The sequence below is a fragment of the Spinacia oleracea genome, chromosome 1, assembly GCF_020520425.1.
Source record: "Spinacia oleracea cultivar Varoflay chromosome 1, BTI_SOV_V1, whole genome shotgun sequence".
NCBI lineage: Eukaryota > Viridiplantae > Streptophyta > Magnoliopsida > Caryophyllales > Amaranthaceae > Spinacia > Spinacia oleracea.
Genome location: NC_079487.1, coordinates 118,214,417 through 118,232,140, shown reverse-complemented (window position 1 = coordinate 118,232,140; position 17,724 = coordinate 118,214,417). Strand labels below are relative to the sequence as shown.

General features: G+C 36.2%; 3 protein-coding genes across 5 annotated transcripts; all 3 read left to right on the top strand.

Moving 5' to 3' along the window:
• Positions 1-237: 237 nt before the first annotated feature.
• LOC110783931 (uncharacterized) lies at positions 238-9,266 on the top strand. Of its 2 annotated transcripts, XM_021988318.2 has the most exons (8): positions 238-624; positions 758-820; positions 2,420-2,459; positions 4,414-4,478; positions 4,876-4,986; positions 6,502-6,630; positions 7,362-7,425; positions 8,974-9,266. In XM_021988318.2, the coding sequence occupies exons 1-7, from the start codon at positions 289-291 to the stop codon at positions 7,419-7,421; spliced, it is 804 nt and encodes a 267-aa protein (XP_021844010.2). In that variant the 5' UTR covers positions 238-288; the 3' UTR covers positions 7,422-7,425; positions 8,974-9,266. The 2 variants fall into 2 exon arrangements, with proteins under 2 accessions (XP_021844010.2, XP_056697625.1); XM_056841647.1 differs by lacking the exons at positions 4,414-4,478; positions 4,876-4,986; positions 6,502-6,630; positions 7,362-7,425; positions 8,974-9,266 and adding an exon at positions 2,622-3,189.
• On the top strand, positions 9,093-12,302 carry LOC110783930 (FBD-associated F-box protein At4g10400). Of its 2 annotated transcripts, XM_056841636.1 has the most exons (3): positions 9,093-9,232; positions 10,111-11,601; positions 11,819-12,302. In XM_056841636.1, the coding sequence occupies exons 2-3, from the start codon at positions 10,258-10,260 to the stop codon at positions 11,840-11,842; spliced, it is 1,368 nt and encodes a 455-aa protein (XP_056697614.1). In that variant the 5' UTR covers positions 9,093-9,232; positions 10,111-10,257; the 3' UTR covers positions 11,843-12,302. The 2 variants fall into 2 exon arrangements, with proteins under 2 accessions (XP_056697614.1, XP_021844009.2); XM_021988317.2 differs by lacking the exon at positions 11,819-12,302 and having other exon boundaries at positions 10,111-11,801.
• Positions 12,303-13,243: 941 nt separating this feature from the next.
• Positions 13,244-14,383, top strand: LOC130465642 (F-box protein At4g22390-like). Its single transcript, XM_056834481.1, has one exon. The coding sequence runs from the start codon at positions 13,244-13,246 to the stop codon at positions 14,381-14,383; it is 1,140 nt and encodes a 379-aa protein (XP_056690459.1).
• The last annotated feature ends 3,341 nt before the right edge of the window (positions 14,384-17,724 follow it).

Here is a 17,724-nt window from a genome sequence, read left to right as displayed (position 1 = left end):
TACCCGCTACCTCAAACGCTACCGCCGAACACGCCTTAAAACAAGAGTTTATCACGAACCGCTAAAACAAGAGTTTATCTTAATCAACTAACAATACCATATAAGTATAGTTTTTCCTCCAATAATCGACTCCAAATTTTCGCCCTCGTTAAAATCGTGCAGAACAGTAGAAGCCCAGGGCATGGACCAAAACACCGTTTCTTCACCTGAGCATCAGAACCACTGGATTGGGTGTGTTCTTCTCCATTTTTGTACAATTGCATTAGAAATGGTTACTTTTTCTAATTGATGGGAAATTTTCTAGCATCTTTTAAATTTTGTAGTTTGTCGGTGTTGAATTTCAGGATTCAAGATGAACTTAAAAGAAAATTAATCACAGAAGATGATTTTCCATGGGAAATTCCATCTTCTTCATCTTCTGTAGATTTTGGTGACGGAGGAGAGAGAAAAGAGGGGTTGAAGTATGTGGGAGGGGTGGACATTAGCTTCTTGAAGGAAGATCCTTCAATTGCTTGTGGGACCCTTGTGGTATTGGAGCTCGATTCTTTGAATGTTGTCTATGATGATTTCTCTGTTGACATGCTTCACATTCCCTATGTTCCAGGCTTCCTCGCTTTCAGAGAGGTTTGTGTTCGTGCTTTGATGATAGTAGGTCTTGTATTTAACGAGTGTATAACATATGATCGGTTTTAAAGTCACCCCTTTGGCATTGGCCATTTTTTGGATGTTATGTGAACTTGTTAAATTTCTAATGTAGGTTCCTATTCTGCTGAAGCTGTTGGAGAAAATGAAGAAAAACGCTCACCCATTCTATCCCCAGGTAATTGTTTATAGTAGTTATTTGATGTTTAACTAACTAGAAGTGATTGTTTTCATTTTAATACTTTAGTTTTGTTTTCAATTTTACTAGTTAGTCAATCCTTCAAGTATGAGTTTGTGATTGAGAAGATAGCTAATAGAGAAGGCACTAACTTTGGAGAATGGATTTGGTTTTAACTTTTGAGCTCAAAAGATGAACGATGATACTATGATAGTCATACGAATTTTCAGGCATTTAAGGGGATATATGGATATATACTTGAAGTGAAGTATGTACACTTAGTTCTCGTTGATATGGAAAAGAGCATGTGAACGACTTTCTATAGTTAGTTTGCCGACCCTGTGGCTATTGTTAAACACTAATTTGTTACCTGTTTTTTCATTAATTGCAAATCTGTGTGAAGTAGCTTTGGCTATTGTGATTACACTTACATAGTACACTTAGCTTACTAGGTCAGCTGGTGATATGCAGCACTTTCCTACTGATGTTGAGTTATGTCAAGGATAAGCCTCGTACAGTCGTACCTGCCTGGGATGAGCTTGCCAGATTTTTCCAAGTGGCCATGTCATAATATATGTAATCTGTTAATGATATAGATCTGCTGAATAAAATAAAAATATTATTGAGAAGTTCAAAAGTTAAAGGAGGCCATGGAGTTAACGGGATTCAAGTCAAATAGAATTATGACAGAGAGTGCAAAATTCTATCTTTATGAACCAAAGTGATGTCCTGACTGGGATTGAGATGGATGTTGTTGAAGTTGATTGTTTCTAAAGCATGAGCAATCTTTCTAGCCAATAAAGGTGTGTAGTGAACTTGCGAGGTCTTTGAAACCCTCACTAGTATTTGCTTATTTTCCTCTTACACAAGTAACACAACAATTAATTAATTTTCTCGAACCAGATTTCGGTTGATGCTCACAAGTCACAACCAACAAGGATATAAAGCTTTCCACTTCACTCTCCTCGTCTCTAGGCTTATTTTAGTATATGTGGAATACTTACGCTAACGACATTGAGTATCTTGTAGTATTTTGAGTAGTTTTACACTTTTACCTATGGAATCAATAATTGCACTAGAGGTTTCTTGGATTAAAGAACGCCGGACTTAACCACTTTTCGTCCTTATTGTAACAAATAGCATCTTAAGGATTCGATGATAAAAGCATCTCAGTGAACCAAGTCAAAAAAACATTATCAAGTACATGGAAAAACACATCATTCCACAACACCATAAGCTAAAGTATGTGCCTGCATGATGGGAATTATGTTACTGCATGGTGGGAATTTCCTCTATCTGGTTTATGTGACTGCATGATGGGAATTATTTTGGAAACTAAAGTATGTTGAGGATTATTTTGTAGCATAACATAATTACCCCCCCCCCCCCCCCCCAAAAAAAAAGAGTAAAAAAAATTAAAATCAAATGTTGTATGAAGATTCTTATCCCTGAAAACTTTTAGGATGGAAATATACTGGCATAGTTTCTGACTAGGTCCAATTTCAACTAATCTATCCTCCTCTCATTTGAAAAATTGCTGTTTCTATCCTAATGATTACTTCTGGTTTCACCACATTGATTTTATACACTTTGTTGCAGCTACTGATGGTTGATGGCAATGGAATTCTTCATCCTCGAGGTAGGTTTTTCTTTCTTGATCATGAGCATGCATATTAAAATGCAATCATTTAATCAATCACTTTGTATATGATAATGTGAATGAATATGTAATATTCTGTGGTTCAGTGTCTGCATGATCTATTCCATCAGTCCGACCACTGAACAGGATCATGATAAACAGGTCAGAGCCCCATTAATACTGGAGAAATTGGCTTTACCAGTCTCGGCATGCTACTGACTATTCCTGTTTTGCTTGAAGCTGAAAGTTCATTGATTAATGCCTTTTTGGCCTTTGTTGCTTCAAATGCCATGGTTGCTACTGGCTACAGCCTGCAGATACACATTGCTAGATTTTTTGTGGCTAATTTCACTAATATGCGTTGTTCTTGTTACTTGAGGTCTAATGAAGTTCTTGCTCGTGTTTGAGGATTATGTCCAATCTTTAGATTTGGTCATTATCGATATGATAATTTCGTAAAATTTTGTTCTTACCTGGCTTTGGAAATTAAATGTGTCAGGAAAACTAAAAACACCAGAATAGGCTTTTGGTTTTGCTAAATTGCTTTTTTCTCCACACACAGTCCCATTATATATTTGTTACCCATTATAGAGGAACAACCATGGCGAGCTTTGATTCCTTTCCTTCTTGTGATAATAACAAGTTCTGGCTTTAGTGCTTGTTGTAATGATGAACTGATAAGTGACGATTTTGTAATTTGTTCTCTATTTGACAAAAGATAGTTATCTCTTGGTAGGGTTGTAAGGTTTATGCAGAGCAACTTCATGGAAGATGAACATTTCTTAAGGAACACATGAGTGTTCATGACACAACTTTTAAAAGAAAACAGGAGCATGTGAACCAGTTGAATCAGATTCTAGAGTATGCAAAATGACCATTCCTGTGTATAGGATTTTTTTTTGGTTCCAGAGAAGTGGTAGGACCTACGAGAACTTTTTGTCTGAGTAAAGATGCAGCACTGGTGTTTTTTTCTGTTGAGTTACAATGCTGTAAATTGGGTTTACTCTGATGATTTTACCCTTTGAATGTTTGCAGTAACAATATAAGAAGATACAGTGATGTTGTTTTATTCTGAGAATTGGTAAATGTAGTTTTTTCCCCAAGAATGTGGAACTTGGGACATGGGTGGCACTTGAAAAGAAATAGTTGAATGCGTAGGTAACTGCTATTTTTTTTTTGCATACAGTCCGTTTCCTATTTAAGAAATTTGAAGCAAATACTTTTATTTATTTATTTAGGAGGGATTTTTTTTTTGAGGGGGGGGGGGGGGGGGGAGGGGGGGGGGTGGGTGAGAGACCTATTGTATTGAAAACACATAGCGTGTAGAAGTGATAATATGCTTCACTTTCATAATCAAGCAGAAATTTCTGGGCTAAGATTTCCTGCTCGTCAGGGTTAAAGCTAAGCATACAGCTCTGGGTTACATCTTATTATCCACCTTGGATAATCCTGTGTCTGTAAACACATCTTTAAATAGGAAATATTGTAATAGACCCTGTATAAAACAGTGCGTCTGGACAAAAGCCCTTAAAAATTACAATCTTCCTTTGGCTATAGCTAGCCTCTATTCTAGTGGCTTGCAGCAATAGAGGTGAAATTAAGATTGATATTTCTGTGAAGGGCTTGGAGCCTGGTGAATCTAGTCAACTTTATAAGACACGTAATTAGGAGGCATTTACGTGATTCTATTTTAGATTTACTTATGTACTTATTTAAAACTTTAAACCATATTCGTTTTATGAACTTAAAGGCTAAAACTGTATGATTGTGTGAAATCATCTATTTTAAAAGTTATTTGCTGTATGATTGTGTGAATTGTGAAATCATTGTGCCTTCCCAAGCTTTGAAATGAAAGTAGATCTGCTAGTAAAAAGAAAAAGATTCATTTTTATGCATTTGGATGTAGCTGTGCTGCTAGAGGCAAGGATATTCATTCTCCAATGTTATTCTCCAGGTTTTGGATTGGCTTGTCACCTTGGAGTTATGGCTGATCTTCCAACAATTGGAATAGGAAAGAATGTGAGTTCTGGTTGTATATGGCTATATGCATCAGTTGATTGATTTTACTGCTTAAGGTTTAAGTATCTGATATCTGTATGTTTCTTTAAAGGTGTTAAACAGTTCTTTGTTGCACTGTCTCAAGAAAATTTGTCAACTTTGAAATTCAATGGCCTTTTGTTCGATATGTTCCTCTCTTTCGAAAGCTTACCATACCAGATAGTGACATTTTTTTAAGGAAATAGGTCGTTTTCCTCCTCATTGTATGTGAAATATCTTGATGTTGTGAATTGTGCCAATAATCCATCCTTTTCCATGTATGATACCGTATGTTGCTGCAGTTTTTGTTTTTGAAGTTTCTTAAGAATCGGTGATCTTGTGGTTTTCAATTAAAGTTAACTCATTTTGTTTAATGCAGTTACATCATGTTGAGGGTCTAAACCATTCAGAAGTTAGAGACCAGTTGGATGCTGGTGATGATAAACAATCAGTTTATTTGTATGGAAACTCTGGACATACATTGGGTGTGGTAAGAAAACATCATGCACTGAAAGTTCTATTTAAAGTTCTTTCATATGTGGGGAGGGAGAGACCGAGAGTGATTTAATTGATCGTCTCCTTGTGCTAATTTAATTATTTGAGTTCCATATTTTGAGTAGAAATCATACTGTCTTGTTTTAATTCTATCAATATTTTGTGTTTTCTGCTAGGAAGCCCTGTAGTATATCTGGTTCAAGTCACAAATATAGATAAGTGTCAATAGTTTCTTGACCTTGACTTTGTCAGCTGACATATGAACCATCTGAATAGTTGGAGCTAGCTTAGGCTCGGTTCTATTCAACTTATTTTGTCTAAACTTGAACTTATCTGAACTTAACTGAACTTATCTGCACTTATTTTATCTTAAAAAAACTTATTCTGTCTGAAATAATCTTATTTGTATGTAAAAATGTCTGAAAAAACTATTTTTTTCTGAACTTATTTTTTCTGAAATAAGTCAAAATAAGTCAAAGAAAACAGAGCCTAAATACTGTGGCGCTTAGATTCATGTTAACTTTACTCAAGCTCCCTTTGTTTAACCAGAATACTTGCTCAACATCATTGCTTTAGTTTTCACCGTGAGCTTAGATCATGACCATTTAACTTAGTCAAATCTAGAAGGCTAGGAGAAGGACATTGATCAAGCTTGGTCTCAATTAATTAGAACAGTTTTTAATTTTTGGATTACACTTTGCCTCCTTATATGAGTTTTACCCTAAAAGTTAGTAAGACTTCTGTTGGTCTTGCACTATTGTCTATTTATCCGAGCTTTGAGTGAACCCCTTTTTGGATATAAACTAGTTTCAAAGTGACCTTGTGGATGTGTTGATAAGAAAACTGTTCAAGAGCATAATCAATCACTTAAGATCTAATTAATTATTAGACAAACTCGGGTATTCAAGCTTGTTTTCTTTAAAAAAAACTACCTAATCAAGCTTTTACCCGACTATACCCTTTTAAGCTTATGGGGGGGGGGGGGGGGGTCTGAAATTTGACGAGATGAATCTTGACAATCCTCTCACATATCAATTTCAGAAAGGAGTTCTCAGGCGATAAAGAAATATGCTATATAACTGGGAAACTGGAAATGGTTTTCAGAACTGCTGTAGTACTAGTAGCTCGGAAACTAAATTTGATTGATTTAAAGGGTCTCTTTCAAACTATATTGTCTGTCAATTGATCATGGATGAGATTTCTGACCTAGTTGAAGCTACATTGACCCATGGGGCTAGTTTGGTGTACGCATTATTTAAAATTGTTGTAATAGGAAATTGTCTTTGCTAGGTGGTAATCAGGCCATGTCATCTCTTATTAATCTCCTAGGTGTTCTGAGGTTTTCTATTTGACTTGTGGAAAATGATTAATAAAAGTTTCATATCTTGTTGACCTTTAAGGGAAATTGAGTGGCTTGATGCCAACAAGCTTTTCTGGTGTAGTTGGCTGAAGTGTTTTATGCTGTTGTGTCTTAAAATTTACGTTTCCACTATTTGTGGTATTGTTGCAGGCTATGAGATCCACTTTGGGTGCTTTGAAGCCTATATTTCTTTCAATTGGTCATCGTATTTCGCTTACTACGGCTATGAAGGTTGTGAAAATGACTTGCAACTACCGTGTACCTGAGCCAATCAGGCAGGTGATATTTACTGTTCTTTGTGCAAAGGTGTGGTTTGATTCACTGTTATCTTTCCTAGGGGTCTGGAAAACACTTGATTTCTAATGGCTCGTTCTGTAGAGAAAAAATTGTTTAAGATGAGAACTCAATGGCAATCTACAGAAGTATTGGGAACTCAAATTGATGTTGTTTTAATTGGATTTGAGGCTGAGGTTAACCACTTAAATCTTTTACAACCCAAGTACAGATATTTTACGTGACACAGTGCTGAATTTCTGATAAGGAGTTGGTTGATGGGTTTCCTTGAATCGACTGATAATGCTAAGTGCTAATATTATTCTAGTTTATTTTCTCCTCCTAGATAGTCTAGTATATGTCCTGCAGAAGCATGTTCTGCACGTTCTTTTGTTACTTGGCTAAAATGCTAAATTAATTAGGTCCACAATATGCCCTTGATGTTCTAGCTGTTAATCTTCTTGCTCAGTTACAAATGAAACTGATTGAAAACATTAGATGCTAATTCTTATGATATGACTGACCAAAAGGATTGCTTTGAATTTAGTTTGGTGTATAGTAAAATTGGATTATTCAAAAATCCTTTGCAGCAGGTCATTTGTCATTTGTCAATTGTCACTGATGTTCCTTCCTAGAACCCGTGTCAGCTTTTGAATATAAAGTTAAATATTATGACCTTAGTCATGTAAGTGACTAAAAATGAAGCAAAGCAACTTATGTATCTCACTGAATTGCAGGCTGATTTAAGGTCAAGAGAATATCTGCGCAAGCATCCATTTGTACCACAATGTCTCTAACAAGGTGATTTTTAGATTTAACTTTTAAAGGAAAAGTTGACATGTATCATAAAAACTTAAACCATCTTCTTAAAGCAATATCGCCTTTGAATTAACTCGGAATAATCCTAATTTGGGGGGGTTTTCAGAATAGTCCCAAGTAATTATTGACTTCTCAAGTTTGTTCTGACGTAAGTTCCAAATTATTCCAAGTCTCTGATTTCTTGGGATATTCTAGGAATATTATCCGGGAAGATGGGATTATACTGAGTAAATTCAAAGTTATGATTAACATAAGATGTTAAAATTTTCCAATTACTTATGCTAAATCTATCTACTGTGGAATGATTATTTTGCTTTAGTTTTCTTCTCTATTAGTGCTGTTATACTTGAATCCTAACACGTGTATAACCAAGAGCTTGATGCATTTGGGCTGTCTGTACATCTTATTTGTCCCTGTTCCACTAGGAGAGCTGATATGAGATCCAAATTTCGCGGTCTCTGATGTTATAATGTATCACCTTTGCTTGTACGATCCATTTCTTCATTTGCATAGTAACTCAGAATTAGTCGTGCCTAGGAATGGGGGAACGTTTATACCTGCTCTTTGTGACAATAGCTTTCCCAACTTTTTGGACCAGTTCAGGTGGACTAGTGGAGGGATGCTCTACATTCCTCTAAATTCCTACTATTGTGCTTAGGTCTGCTTCATAAGGTAGACAGAAAGTGAAAACTGAATTTATTTCAGCCTCTTCATAATTTTTTTCCGGGAAACCAACAGAAAATACAGCATAAACAATCATATACATCAAGGGAGAATCATGGCTGGTTAAGGTGGTCATGCCTTAATCTTCCATCGGTCCATCCCCTACGTACGAGGTTCCATTCTCATGTTGGGGAAGGAGGAGGGTGGGTGCGTCTATGGATGAGTTGGGATTTCACCTGAGATAGATGGCCTGGCCATGACAGTAAAATTGAGGCATTCCTATGATACAGAATAAAATTAAGGTTAATGATTTTCTATTGAGGCACTTGAACTTTTTGAATGAGCATCTCATGCTTTCATCGCACAGTTAACGTGCCTTTTCACTCTTGCATTTGTTCTTAAGAGTCGGATTTAAAGATCTTGGAATTAAGGGTACTTCTGGTAATTAATCTTCTGATCTTGCTTTCCTTCACAAAAAAAAAGAGCTTATGATCTTGCTTTGCCGGTATTCTTCTTGTGTGGTTTACCAACAGATAGAGCTTGACTTGGAAGTTACAAAATGGTTTTTTTTACAAGACTTTGACTTTGTCAGTGCAGAATATGATCTTGCTCAAAAAGCATGAGCAACAAACATGTACAAAACAATCAGTAGTTGCTCAAGCTGAACTCCAAATGTTCCAATACAGTGATTGATAAGTGATTGTTAGTTACAAATAGTTTCAAATTGCTGGTTATTTTATCACTTTTAATTTCTTAAAGCATAACGCTAGTGAGGTTTATAGACGACAAAGATGCATCATTTTGGGCATTTCTGAGCTCAATTTTTGTAAAAGGTACTAATCTGATTGTTCTTAATTGTGCGTGCAGCTGGACTGACAAGACTCTGGCTCAACTTAGCTATATTTACAGCAAAGAAATCAGACTGAAGAATCGAAGAAAGATTCGGGATACTGCTCGCCTGCTCGACTACTTCTCTACTTGTACAGGTCTTGTCAATTTGTCATTTACAGAATTTCTGTAGAACTGTCCTGGTGTGTTAATATGAATTAAAGAACTTCAAGAACTGGGCAGCTGATTTGATTGATGATTGGAGCAAAACTTGTAATTTTTCCAAATTCAATTTAAGGTATGTATATGATTCAGTAAGTCCATTTCTATTATATTGTAGTAACTGTTCCCTGTTAAGCTTAAACCACCACAGACTGGTTTCCCTATCACCCGACTGCTGTTAGGCTCCGTATGGCTTGGCATAAAACATTTTTAGTGAAAATTGATTTTTCACGGAAAACACAATTCCAAACTAGTTTTCTTTTGTTTGGTTCCTTACAAGAAAAATAATAGAAAAAGAAAAATGAGCGAAGATGAGAGAAGATTGATGGGAAGAAGGAAGAGTGGTTTCCCTTCCTTTCAAATGAAAGAGGTTTTTTCACCTTTGAGTGAGTTATGAATTTTTTTTCCCATCCCTTGTCAAACCAAACGACGTAAAATGATTGAAAAGAGAAAAATCCTTTTTCATTAAAACGTTTTACACCAAACCAAACCAAACCAAACAGAGCTTTAGTCATAGCTTTAGAGCGAGCAACAAAAGAATTAAGTGTCCCTTTTTGGACAAGTTGCACATACCGTCAGATGCATGTTTTAAGTTTTACTAGTTGGAGCTTCTAACTAAATTGAATCATGACAAGGAGGTCTATGAAACTTTAATTTTATGAACTGAATCAACTTTTGGAAATCATATCACGACTTATTCTTGCATCAAGTATCACCATGCTAGGTTAGCTTCACCTCTATTACAACTACATTTAGTATATAGTAGTACTCCTTCCTCGACTCTATCCCTTAAAAATTGCCTTACCAGACTTAAACCTCGCATGTGTATTTAGTTTAAAGTGCACTGTAATCTTGAAATGTAAAAATATACAGTACGTAGTAGCAACTATTTTAAGACTTGAAGAAACACCTAAAAAACTAAAAGTCAACCTCTGGTTTGTCTTTTTCGAGCAGGGGAAAAAAAGAAGCAAACTCACTTTTCCAGAGGTTGACTTTTGCTCCATATCATATTCACCCGGAATCCAGGAGTGCATCTCACGTCCTGGACAACGGCCAAGGAAGAAAAAGTTCAATACCTGATCGAAAAGCCAGAGATTGCATATGGAGGAAGACCACAACAACCACAACAATAACAGTAGAAGGTTGGAAGAAAAAGACGAAGAAGATCGATTGAGTTCACTTCCAGATGTAATCATAAACGACATTTTGTCTCTCCTCCCAATCAAATCCGCCGCCGCCACCTCCGTCTTATCCCACCGATGGCGCCACCTTTGGACTGGTGTTACCCGCTTCGAATTCGAATCCCGTACCTGGCCAGAATCTGCTTCCCTCTTCCGCATCCTTTGCCGTCTCACCTATCGGGATAAGCTCCGCACCTTCACTCTTATTCTGGATGATAGTTCGGCGATTTCTTGGGGGGATTTAAAACGGTCTTTTTCTGTAGTTTGCCGCCAAAATGTGGAGGAAATCAAGGTAATATCTAATACGCCTCTACCACGTTGTGTTTTTAAATGCGAGTCTCTTGTTGTTTTGGACTTGGGTAGTGTGCTTCATTGTAGATTGCTTAAAGCTGATAAAATCCGTCTTCCTAATCTCAACAAGCTTCGTTTGTGCCTACCTGACGAATCCGTCCCGGTAATCCCGGCCGTGTTTATATCTTCTCCATTGTTGCAAGATTTATGTTTGGAGTTTCATTCTTTAAAACAAAAACATGTTGTGAATATATCTTCTCCGAATTTGAAATCCTTGGATATAGTACAGATGGTGTGCCCACATCAACACAGTGCATTTCTTATTAACACACCCAACTTAACAAACATAAAGATACGCGATTCTAGTTCATTTTACGTCTTTGTTCAGAATCCAGCACAATTACTCACAGCTTATATCGATTTCATGTATGGAAAACATGAAAGCTGGGATGAGGATCTGATGAGTGCGGCAGATTATTTTGACGAAAATGCCAAGTTTGTTCAAGGAATGTCTAGTGCTAGAAAGCTTCACCTACAGAGTGATATCCAGATATTTGCTCACCTTAATCCGCCGGAGAATGGGATGATTCCTACTTTACACAATCTAACCTATTTCAAAACGACCTTGGTTAATGTTTTTAATGGTTGGGATGCTTTGCTATTTTATCTACAAGGTGTTCCCAACTTAAACGATCTTGAGGTGAGTTTGGGACACAATCCAGCAATGGATCATCAGTATTGGTGTGCACCAGATTGTTTAGTAAGTAAAGTCAAGACGATAACAGTAAGGGCGTTTGAGGGCAATGATGATGAGCTTAAGTTGTTAGAATACATTTTAAAGAATGCATTTGTTTTGGAAGAGCTTCGAATACATGTTCGTATCAAGGATGATCATATAGAAGCTCGACAAGGGAAGGAATATAAGTTTTGTGAGGCCATGTTCAAGCTTCCAAGGAGCTCCTTGACTTCCGAGGTTGTGTTTTCTGGTCAATATATCAACGCATCTAGTAATTCTTTATAAAATTGGGCTACTTAACGGTCAATTGACATTGTGTGTGCTATTTCTTGCTTTCTAAAACTCACCCCTTAAGAATATGGTTGTCACATTTGATTACTCGATTTTCTTTTGAATTTAATACTTCGTATGATGTATGCGTACGGTTTGGTTATTTTTTTTTTTTTTTTAATAGGTAAGAAGAAGGGACCCTAACTGAACCAGCACCTAGCACAGGTGAACCAGCCCAGCTCCGCAGGTCATCGCTTGAGCCACTCCCAAGCATTACGCAGTTGATGGGGCTCGAACTTTGTGACCTCCAAGTCACAAGTTGAGTTCCCCACCAACTCCACCAACTTATGTTGGTTATACGATTTGGTTAATGCTTACTCCGTAAAACTGTTTTCTAGGTCCTGGATTTGTACTAGTATACGCCTTTAATATGTTATGGCTTCTACTTGTGCGCGCCCTGGCTCTCGTACCTTTGTTTGTTAAAAATGGATTATTTGTTGCTTAACTTGGTACAGTATGAAGGACCTGTAATCCTGTATAAAGAGAATGCGCACACTGGCCTATTCTCTTGTTTAGGTTCTTATTATGTTTTGTTGTCATTTCTAGATCAAGCTGGATCGTAGCTTCTCTGGATGGTAAGAAGCCAATAACTTTTCTATTAGTTTGAACTGGTTTGGAAAGTTCTTTGTATTAAACCCTAAACAAAACAAGACAAGACCAGATCAGGCCGGACCTCAAAAATACTCCCTCCGTATCTAAATAGGAGATACACTTGGCCGGACACAGGTATCAAAGAAGATTAGTTGAATAAAATAAAATAATAAATTAAGTGGGGTTGGGGTAAATATTTTAATCAAGTAAAATAGGTGGGCGAAGACCATTAAATTTTGGAGGGGTGTGTGTGGGGTTTATGAAATAATTGTTTAATTATGTGGTAATGAGATTGGAGTATTATTTAACTAGATGGTGGGGGTTGAAAAATTATTAAAAATGACATATATATATATCTTCTATTTAAATACGGCCGTAAATTGTAAGTGTATTTCTTATTTAAATACATAAGTAGTACTTACTCCGTAAATAGAATTCCCTAGGGCTAATAGAATTTTCCAAGTCCCGACTAGGTTTCGGAACTTAAACTTTTTACAAATTCAAATTGTATTCTGAATTGTTGTACCCTATAAATAAATTGTACCCAATCTTTCTTTCAATAAGACAAAAATTACAAAGAGACAGTACGTTGTCCGGCTAGAAAATTCTACTCCCTCCATTCCTTTTTGTTCTTCCCATTTCTATTTCGGGCGTTCCTATATGTTCTTCCCATTTCCTTTTTTGGACATACCTTTTTACCATAAAATTCCCCACTATCCTTTATTTAATTCATTCACATTTCCCTATTCACCCATCCAACCCCACTTTTATGATTATTTATTACTTTATTAAAAATATCTTCTCTCCTTCATTTCTTTATTATTTTTCTTTACTACTTTATTACTTTCTATCACATTCAATCATTACAAGATTTCATTTTCTTAATTTCCACACCATTTCCCAAACGGGAAGAACATAAAGGAACAAAGGGAGTAATAGAGTTCAATATTCATCAATAATGGCGGTAAACAATGAAATTCCGTGTGATCTTCACCCCGTGATCCTCGAAAGACTCCCGTCACAATCCCTAATAAACTTCCTCACCGTCGATAAATCATGGTATTCTTTAATCACAAACCCTAAATTCATCGCTTCTCACCTCCACCACCACAAATCACTATCTCTCCACCGCCCTAACCACCCTTTGCTCCTCCGCAAAGGCTACTCCAAGTACGATCTTTTCCGCTACGGGAACCCCTCATCCCGGCGCACCGTAATCCCTAATCCGCCCAAAGGGTTTGACACCGTGGCCGCCACCTGCGACGGGGTAGTATGCATGTCCGATTCAACGCATCAAAACCTCCTCCTTTGGAACCCATCTATGTATAAAACGCGAAAAATCAAACCCTCGCCGGTTTTACACAACTCCAAATCTGTTGCTGTTGCTGGACTTGGGTACAATTCTTTAGGAAATAATTACAAACTGGTTTTGATTAATTATGAAGAAATGAATGTGTGGACTCCTCCCGAGATTCTGCATTCTGCTCACGTCTACTCTTTTAACGGCGGAGGTGGTGGTGGAGAAGGAAGTCCAGATTGGAAGAGGGTTTCCCTTCCTGATACTTTTCCGTTTAACAATAATCTTACGCGTATTTCAGAAAGTTGCTTTGTGAATGACATGATACATTGGATTGTTTTTCGTGGCAGAGTAGATCCTATGAACAACGATGGGATGGGATTTGAGGAGGTTGATTCTTCGATATTAACATTCGATCCTAAACATGATTGTTTTGGTGAGATTAAGTTGCCCAGGGAGTTGGCTGAGGCGGTTAGTCCCGAGTTGCATCTTGCTGTGATTGGTGAATCGATCGTCGTTGTTCATATTTACAAGGATAGAGCAGCAATTTGGAGGATGGAAGAGTATGGTGTGCAGGAGTCATGGAAAGTGTTGTATCGGATTAAGTTGTCGTCTGTTACGAATAAACAAGTGTGGGCTAAAGAGGATGGTAAGGTTTATATCATAACAAGTTCGGGAAAACTGATAGTATTATTCAATGTTAATAAGAGTAGTGGGAGTTCTGGTGTTTTTGTTGGTGCTGTTGGCATGATTGGTGGCAAAGTGTTTGGCTGTACCGAAAGCTTAGTCATGTTCAGATGAATCACTCAACCATCATGGCGACCATAAGGGAACAAGAGGGATACTCTTTCGGTTCCTGAATAAGTGCAACACTTTGACATATCGGAAACTTTTGTGTGAGACCGCCTCACAGGAAAGACCGCCTTGTTGGCAGTCTTGCTGGCAGCCATGTTGGCGCAAGTGCTGACGTCATGCTGACGTCAGCATGTAATTTTTTTTAAAAAAAAAAAAATTTCAAAAAATTTTTTAAATTTTTTTTTTTTTGATTTTTTTGTTTTTTGATTTTTTTTTCCAGGTTTAACTAATTGGACTTCAGGCTTAACTAATTGGACTTCAAGCTTAACTAATTGGATTTCAGGCTTAACTAATTTGATTTCAGGCTTAAATTATTATTTTTTTATTCGAATTTTTAAAAAAAAAATTTGAAAAATATTTTTTTCAATTTTTTTTTTCCAGGCTTAACTAATTGGATTTCCAGGCTTAACTAATTGGATTTCAGGCTTAACTAATTGGACTTTAAGCTTAACTAATTGGACTTCAGGCTTAAATTTTATTTTAAATTTTATTTTATTTTTTCGAAATTAAAATTTTTAAATTTTTTGGGTACTAACTAAACTAGTGTAAAACATAACTAAAAGAAATAAAATCATAACAAATTGAATAACAAAATAGTTAATGTATAAAAACAAATAGTTAAACTTATGAGTCGAATAGTTATTAATTTAAAACAAACTTATTATTAACTAAAACTCATAAAATATTAACTAATTAGTTGCAATGCTTAACTAATTGATTTCATTGCTTAACTAATTGGTTTCAGTGCTTAACTAATTGGTTTCGTTGTATAACTAATTAGTTTCATTGCTTAACTAATTGAATCTCAAACTTAACTAATTAGTTTCAGTGGTTAACTTAATTAAATCCAGTGTATAACTAATTGCTTCCAGTGCTTCACTAATTGGTTTCAGTGCTTCACTAATTGGTTTCAATGCTTCACTAATTGCTTGCATGGTTTAACTAATATGTTACATTGCTTAACTAATTTATTACATTGCTTAACTAATTGATTCCGAAACTTAACTTAATAGTTTAATTTTTTAACTAATTGATTCAATTGCTTAACTAATTAGTTTCAATGCTTAAAATTTTATATCTTAACTAAAACTCTGAAATTCGTTATCTAAAACTCAAAAATACATAACTAAAACTCAAAAAATCTTAACTAAAACCAAGAAAATTGTAAGTAAAGCCCTGAATTGAAACTAAAATATACGTAACTAAAACTCATAAAACTTTCACTAAAACCAAGAAAATCGTAACTAAAACTGATAAATTCATAACTAAAACATAGAAAATCAGAAATTTTAAATTAAACTCGAAAATTGTAACTAAAATTAGAAAATATTAACTAAATTTCAGAAAATCTTAACTAAAACTCAGAAATTTAATCTTAACTAAAAGATGATAATTCTTAACTAAAATGAAATAATTCTTAACTAAAACAACAATATTCGTAACTAAAACAAAATCAATTATAACTAAAAGAAGCATTCGAATCGAAATTAACTAATTCTTAACTAAACCATCAACATTCTTAACTAAAAGAACCATATTCTTAACTGAAACAAAAGACCTAAAACTAATTAAATAACAACAATCAATTGCTCATTCGCGACACCGCAAGTCTTAGCAGCCACCGCAAGGCTTCCATTCTGCATCAATTAGTCCGACTACCACACCAACAACATGAACAACACTGAGCACCAGCAAGTCCCGAGCACCGCAACTTCCAGCACCAGGGTGGCGGCTGTAGCCTCCACGGCAACCACCAGAAGCAACCACCAGCGGCAAATCCTCCTCCTGTCAGAAATTCAAAAATAGAAAAAACCTAAATCAAAAGAGGAAATTAGAAAAACCTAAACAATTCAATCGAAACGAAACATAAACCTAATCAAAACAAAAACAAAATCGCATACATAAAAATCAAAATCCAAAAAATCCGGCAACATGATAATTTCAGATAAATAAAATTAAAATCTACAGATTGTAGAAAATCAAACCTGTTTCCTTCGCCATTTATCATCATAATCGACTTCTACCTTCTTCTCTTTCCTTCGTCGTTCTACTCCTTCTCGAATCTTGATGGCGGCGACGAGATCAAAAATCAGTATGGCAGCGGCGGATCTTGCGGTGGCCTAAAACCTAAAATCATTGAAGCCGCAGCTTTGCGAGGAGGTGACCCGCGCAATGCCTCTAACACCCGCGGCTCAACCCGTGCAACGCCACCAACGCCAACGCGGAAGGCGACGACGGCAAGGACGGACACTTCTCCTTCATCTCTTTCCTTCGCCGCGCAGCTCCTTGCTTCCCTATCCCGTCGGCCACCGACTTCTTACGGCAAGAGAGCGACTCTCCTCCTTCTTTTGATTCCTTCATCGCTATTCTCTATCATTTCGCGCTACTCGCCGGCCACCGTAATATCTCCGCTGGAAAGTGGAGGAGCTCCGCCGCCTGCTTCGTCATTTCCGTCATCAATTTTGATGAGAGTATGGCGGCGTTTAAGGAGAGAGACAGAGAGATTTGGAGGAGAGAGAAAGAAATTAGGGTTTTGAAATGAAAATGGGAAGAAAATGGGTATTTATATTTTCATAAAAAAAAAAGTTTATAGTTCTGCCACGTCAGATTTTACGTGGCATGTTAGGTTGCCATCAAGGCGGTCTTTTTCGTAAGACCGCCCTATACAAAAGTTTGTATTGACATATTGTTTTTTTTTTTTTTTTTTTTTGGAATCTAAAGACATTTTTTTTTGTAATATAAATTAGGTTAGTTCACTTTCTTGTTGTTACATCATAATTTTGAAGTTTAATGGAAAGAAAAAACTGGAGTTCTTGCCTTTCTTGGGTTTTCGAGTTACGATACGATGCATTATTGATTTAATTGATTGTTTATGCATTCCAAAATGAGTAGCTCTTTGTTTCTAAAATAAGGTGCAAATGTGTCTAGTAAATATATTCCCCCAACCTATAAAATGTAATGTCTTAGCATTATGGTTCATTGACATGCGTGTAAGGAATTTAAGATATTGACGATCTAAATTGTGCATTAACATACGTAAAAATAACAAACGTTGCGAGTATTTATGAACGGAGGAAGTATAAAGTTGTCTCTCACTCAATGATACCTAAAAAGTTTATTTTGACAAATTTGTCAATGATTCAAAAAGTGGAACCAAATGAAGCATTCATTTTGCACTTTTACCGGTATTAGTAGTGGGCTTTTCGCATTGGGCCAGTGGGCCTTGATAACGTTTAGTATTAGGGATGTTTCTATTTTCCGATATTAAAAGGAGAATGGAAACCGAG